Source organism: Elaeis guineensis, chromosome 15 (assembly GCF_000442705.2).
Source record: "Elaeis guineensis isolate ETL-2024a chromosome 15, EG11, whole genome shotgun sequence".
In the NCBI taxonomy this organism is placed as follows: Eukaryota; Viridiplantae; Streptophyta; class Magnoliopsida; order Arecales; family Arecaceae; genus Elaeis; species Elaeis guineensis.
Window position 1 is genome coordinate 62,216,956 of NC_026007.2, and position 6,585 is coordinate 62,223,540.

Below are 6,585 nucleotides of genomic sequence, written 5' to 3' on the forward strand. Positions count from 1 at the left end.
CCTTAGAGAATGCAGAGTTAGAAACAATTGCCAAATGAGCTGATAGGTCGTGCACACTTTGAAAATTAGATTGCAATCGGTCAAGTTGAGGGAGAGGGTGGGATTGGGAGAAGCCAGACGATCAAAAGATTTTTTTTTTTTTTTTTTAAATTGTAGCAAAGATAACCGCATTTCATTCTAGTGCGATAATAAACAATACATCCTAGGTACATAGCATAAATGCAATAAAGACAATATGCACGAGGCTTCCAAGATGTACTATAAAGAAGGAAATAATCATGTGAAAAAGATATGTTGTGATAAGAACATCAGAAACGCTGAAGAGTGAACGATAGAGTCTCCCCTAAATTTACATGAGGCCACTTTTGTTCCATAATTTAATAGATGTATACAAGGATAGAGTGAAGGTTGCGCAGAGAGAAGTGATTTTTCTTTTCTTAATTTATCCTAACCTGCAAAGGCTTCACTATCTTGTAGCCAAACCTTGCATGGCTTTACTTGAACCATTCGCATCATCATGATCGTCGTCATCATCATAATTTTCATGAAGAACTAAGTAGAAATCTTGCCAAAATCAAAAGAGTGTGGGATTGAAATCCACATCACTAGCATCAATATTCAGTTAGTTGACCGATGTCGGCACCCTTAATAACAACAACAAAATGACATATGGCCAAAATGTTGTATGAAAATGCTAATGTGAGCTCTCCTTCTTTTTTGTGAATGTGCTTCCAATTTCCATGTTTAAAGATCACCGAGCTTCTCGACAATGTTATGGGGGCATAATGTATGACTGAATCCAACTAGCCTTGTGCCTATTGTTCAATTCTTGAGGTAGGTCTTCCCAGCCACTAATGACCTACTTCATCCAACATTATTTGGACCTTGTAGCCATGCAAATGGGCCAGCCATTAAGTTTTCCATCATCAAGGAGGTCTTGTCAGGCAGGCTGTCCTAAAATGTTAGCAAATTCTTGGCCCAATCCAGCCCATGAAAACACATAGATAGGAGAGCATTTTACGTGAGTTCACGGACATAGGATGTGGAATATACACCGAAATTTTTGATGCATTCCATTTCATACCTAATTTTGTTTCTTGAGCTGGCCAGGTAATTGTAAAAGGTATGGCAATAAATTGCCTGCATATATTGTTGAGTGCTGCTATTAAACTGGTATATGCTACTTGCTGAGCTCTCAAAACAACTATGGTTTGCAATCAAACATCCAATATGAACTCTAGATTTTGTTGAGGAGAGGAGCACCAATTGGTTGATAGAAGTCCAGCTGACGTTTACCTCATTATGATCTCAAATCCTGATGCATAATCCCTGGATGAGCCAATTTCCTCTCCCTTTGTAGCCTACCTAACTTGCCACAGGCCAGAACTTAATGGGCTAGATGAGCTCCTCATCATAATTGGGCTTTAATGTGCTCTTTGATGGAGAAATGTATTGCTCCCACATTGAGTAGTTGATCAAACTTCTTGCAGGCTAATTAATTACAAAACACCAAGGATGAGACTATTTAGACTATAAAAACATAATTTAAATTCTAAATCTCTTGTTTGGAGGATGTTGCACTTGGTCCAAGATTGGGTTGAAAAGTTAGATAAAAAATGATTGATAAATGAAAATTAAACAAAAAGTAATTTTACTAGGCTTCTATTATGTGTATATGCAAAGTTCTTTCCACTACATGATAGGAGGAGGTTAATACGATTCTCATTATTAGTGTAAAAAAACATGAGGTCGCTAAATCCTGATTTGTGAAGCCAATTTTAATGGGTCCAAAGAACTTATGTACTTCAAATACCATTTTGCATAAAATAAACAAGTTACATATCTCTTTACAATCATCAAATTAAATTATATAATAGCTATACTAGTTATGTAAAGGTAAAACAATTATCCAACTAATCTAATTATAGTGAATTAATTTTGATAAATCATAATATTATGTAAATGCTACTAAACCTAAAAATCACATATGCTTGGAACTAGCGGAGTCTAATCGCCACTACATGTGTCATGAATGGATCCATTCATTTGTTATGTTGATCTGAAAAAAAAAGCATAACAACGATATCATAGGAAATTGTTTAGCATACCAAGAGATAATTCTCATGAAATATATATACATATATTTTATGTACGTACATTTTTATATATTGGGCATTATATCTTGGCCAGCACGTCTCGATGGAGTGAAGGTTTTCTTGACGCAAAATTTCAAGATTTTATTTTTCTTGGTATTCTTAAGTTTTTTTTTTTCAACTCCAACCAAAATGATTGGATTCTTTCTTTGTTGATTACATTCTCTGTAGTTACAAAATAAATACAATATATTTGTCCAATAAAAGTTGGTAATTCACCCTTTTTCTTCTGCGATAAGGGGTGGGCAAACAATTTATGATGGTACCTAGGATTCTCGCTTGATGGAGTTATAGCCATTCACGTGTCAAGACATGGTACAGGACCACAACGACCGTCGGATGTCGGTATGTCTTTTCTTTTGACTCCATCTCTCTTGTCCCCATAAAATTTGCTGATTCCCATCAACACCAGGCCTTTATTCATCACAATCACGACCGTCGATAGATATGAAATCTGTGAATCAACGGCTGTGATCCTTCCAAAACAGGTTCGAACTGTTGGCGGGAGCACTTTCCTCCAGCGAATCCTAGCCAATAAGCAATCACCTCGCATCTTTCTCTCTCTTATCATTGGATGTTATTCCACGTCGGCACTACTTCTTTTAAATAAATCGCTCAAATTCTCTTGCCTTCTATCCAAAATCTATATTAAAAAAAAAATAAAAATAAAAAGCTCTTCGATTCTTCTCCGAATTCCTTCTCTTTGATCGATGGCGGCTCGATTCGCGGTGATCCTCCTCTCCCTCCTCACGATCGGAGCTGCAAACGCTGTCATCTCCTCCGAATCCCACAATCCCTCCGCCCCCAAGGCGATCGCGGTAAGATAAAACTGGAAACCCTAATAAATCCCTTCCGGTGGAAAACTCTCTGTTTTTGAAACTCGAATTCCTGTTTTTGATGGAAAAATCCGTCTTTTTAATCTGTAATTCCCGTTTTGATCCAAAAATCCGATCTTTTGAAATCCCGAAAAAAAATCCCTCTTTTTGAAAGTTTTTTTGATGGAAAAAGCTTTAATTATGGATGAAAAGAGAGAGAGGAAAAAAAACCATCTTTCGAACTCTACTTCCTTGGACTGATATGTTTGCCGTTTTAATTGAAGGATTTGAGGGAGGCGATCGTCAAAGGGCTGGGGATCCAGGGGGAGGGGCTCGAGGTGTCGGGGTTGGACGTGAGGGACGCGCTGGTGGGGCATTCGGTGGCCTACGAGTTTGACATCGAGGTGGACAAGGAGGTGGTTCCGGTCAAGCTTCTTGAGGACGTTAGCCGGTGGGACTTCGTGGATCTGCCAATTTTTATGACGGAGGAGAAGGGATTGGCGGAGAGGGGGAGGAGGCCCGATTCGAGGGTTCTGCCTGAGCTATCACCATTTCAGCTGGCGGGGCCGATGGAGCTCTGGATCCAGGACGGGGATGACATGAGGCTTTCGTTGCCGGTGAGAGATGTCCTCCTTTCTTTGGTTAATTTTCCAATTAGAAAGGTTTTAATTGTTAAAATTCCCTTTTTCTAATTCTCTAAATTCTACGATGAATGAAAAATTTAGGAATGTTAATAAAGATATATGTTCATTTGGATTTCATTTAGAATCTATGAGACAATTTCTGAAGATAATTACTTGAGTTTGGAATTCGGTGTACCCTTTTCTGAGAACTTTTTTTTTCTTCTTAATAAAAGTCTTCAAATACCAGAATTTCCAAAGCCTTGATCTGGAATTCGTTCTACTTAAGGTATGCCATTTATTTGATAATTCAAGATTCTTTAAATTTGAATCAACCTGCTTGAGAATTCAATTCAGATATTATAATTCAGATATTGATAACAGAATTCGTTCTACTTACGGTTCTGATTTGTGACCCTTCACAATCTCATCTTTTCATGGGTTGCTTTTAATAACCTGAACAACTCAAATGTTGTCTCTGGTAATATTATGGCACTACTTGTCCATCTTGCACTGTTGTTGTCTTAGTTTCTGAATTCTGAGTGCTGCATCACTTCCATTTCAGTAGTATTGTAGAGGAAACACATGACTAATCATTGAATTTTCTGTTCTTTTTTGTTTGCAGCATGATGTAGAAGCTGGTAAGCTGAAGAAAGTTCTCCTATCAGATGGTGCTGTGGTGACAGTCAAGGGTGCAAGATCGGTCAGCCTCAGGCAGCCACTTGACCTCCCGCTCCCCCTCAATCGCACACACCCCAACAATCGTCCTATGGCATCAGGCCTCCTAACCATTGCAGAGGCCCTCCGCAATTCTGCACGTTCAAATGAGAAGCCACTCCTGTCGCTCCACATTGTTGGTCCCACTTCCCTCACCTCTTCTCCATCCATGTCCCCCAATGACAAGCTAAAGCTGAGGCGCCTTGCCCCTGGCCTTGTTGAGCTCTCATCTCGCTCTGTCCCAGCTGTCTCTGAAGATGTACAAGCATCACAGAACCCTACTTTGTGGCCTCTGACTTCATTGAATGGATCTGATTTGAATCTTAGGGGTTTTGAAGAGCTATTGGCATCAGTGTTGGGAAAGAAGGGACAGGAGGAAGGATCATTCAGGTTGGTGAGGGCAGAGGTAGCAGCACGAACTTATGTGAAGATGGGGTTCACCGTGGAGAGGAGTCTTTTGGATCTAGAAGTGGACTGGTCAGGGTTCCCAGAGTGGAAGACAAGGCCGGAAAAGGCAATGGCTCACTTTGAGGTGCTGGCTCGGGTTGAAGACAATGGTATAGTGATCCCTGAGAAGATTGCTGCAGTCCAGCCATTCCATATGGAGGACAGTGTGCTAGCTAGTGTTCAGACTGGGAATGTGTCCATGTCCCAGGTTTCAGCAGCTTACCCTCCACCAGAATACTTCACACTGTAATCCTGTTCTTCATATTATTCTAGTCTTGCTGAAGAACAACAAATGTAAAGATCTATAGCAAGCAATCAAAATTTTCTCGACTTTGCATTGCTAAGTGACACATTTTGTTGAATCATAATTTTGTCAAATAATGTACGTAGAGTTTAGAGTGATGAATGTCATACTATAAATGATATAAAAACATGACATCATGATTTCTAGTATCTTGTTGATCTCAATTTTACCCCTCTTCTTGTTGGGCTGAAGTTATATTTGAATTGGACCACTGTGAATGCATAAGTGCTTCAAACTGCCTATTTAGAGAGTAAACTGGAAGATGGCTCGGATTATGCCATAATGATGAACCTTTCTCCTTCCAATTGGGATTGGTTGGCTAGATATTGCTTTATCACTGGCTCCTGTCCATGATCAGGTCATTCATAGCCACAACTATTCGTTGTTACCTTCTGCATTTCATCCCATGTTTCTGAAGAGATTGCATAGCTGTCAATAGGACAGGGTCTGGCATTGCTTAACCTGTTAGAGATCACCTGTATCATGTAATTTTAGTCTTCTGTACAATACTTGTTGCATACTCGGTTACTGCTGGTAACTTTGTTTTGTATATTGTGCACTAGCTTAAATATTTCTATTTATTTGTGTTACATAATCTCGAAGTGATGTATTACATGAGTTATGCCTTGTATACAGTTTGTTTGTTCTGTATCCAATCAGTCATACATATCTCACACTGTTTTTACAGCACCAGCTCCAATTTAATTGCTTCCTTCAAGTCTTTTGGCTTTATAAAATGCAAAACAGGAGTACTGTTTACACTTGGAGTTGGTAGTTTACTAAATTGCTAGTCAACCACTTCTATTTGGTAGTTGCTAGTCAATCCCTTTTGATCAGATTCAGGTAGCAGGAGATAATGCAGCAGGTGATTGTTGAAATAATGGAAAAATGTGGTGTTAATGTACATGTTTCTTCATTGGTAAAATTTTCAGTTTCACTAGAGTAACTTTGCCATTTCTTCGTATGGTCATATATTGGCCCTTTGGCTGTCTATTATCTATTGTCAGTGAGCAAATAAATATGCTGATGAACTCACTCTATTTGCTTTCCTGGACTTAATGTTACCTTGCCTCTCTGACATCTTCCAGCATGCACTTTAAGTTGGGGTATTGAAACGACTGGAACATTGTCTAAAGTGGTGGCATAGAATACAGCAGTAACACAGCCACTGTTATGAATCCAGCAATGGTGAAAACGCTGGTTGTACACATGCCAGGCTGCAGGTCCTCTAAGCAGGCAGAGGAGATGGTTTCATTGTGGCTTTTGATTATGCAACAGGTCTTCTTGACTCAATGTCATCAAAATGCTTGCATGTAAATGATAAAATGAAATGTTATTGGGCAAATGTTAATTAGAATTATCAATCTAATTGTTCCCAGTCATGTATTTGTAATGGATAAATTTCGGTCATCTTATTATATGGTGGATGATGCTCAGACTATCAAAATCCAAATTCTGGGAACAGCACAAGAATGCATTTTTTCTGTGTGGTATCGGTCAAGGTGCATTATGTTTTTGCAAATTTGTTC

At 39.0% G+C, this 6,585-nt stretch overlaps 1 protein-coding gene across 1 annotated transcript; it reads left to right on the forward strand.

The window, feature by feature from the left end:
- Positions 1–2,780: 2,780 nt before the first annotated feature.
- On the forward strand, positions 2,781–5,096 carry LOC105058168 (protein TUNICAMYCIN INDUCED 1). Its single transcript, XM_010941006.3, has 3 exons — positions 2,781–2,971; positions 3,253–3,585; positions 4,214–5,096. The coding sequence occupies exons 1-3, from the start codon at positions 2,864–2,866 to the stop codon at positions 5,000–5,002; spliced, it is 1,230 nt and encodes a 409-aa protein (XP_010939308.1). The 5' UTR covers positions 2,781–2,863; the 3' UTR covers positions 5,003–5,096.
- Positions 5,097–6,585: the final 1,489 nt, after the last annotated feature.

Excerpts from the sequence above, each read along its gene's own strand:
- LOC105058168 (XM_010941006.3), top strand. The coding sequence starts at position 2,864 with ATGGCGGCTCGATTCGCGGTGATCCTCCTCTCCCTCCTCACGATCGGA. Across the intron at positions 2,972-3,252 it reads CCGCCCCCAAGGCGATCGCG|GATTTGAGGGAGGCGATCGT; the intron begins GTAAGATAAAAC and ends TTTTAATTGAAG. Across the intron at positions 3,586-4,213 it reads ACATGAGGCTTTCGTTGCCG|CATGATGTAGAAGCTGGTAA; the intron begins GTGAGAGATGTC and ends TTTTGTTTGCAG.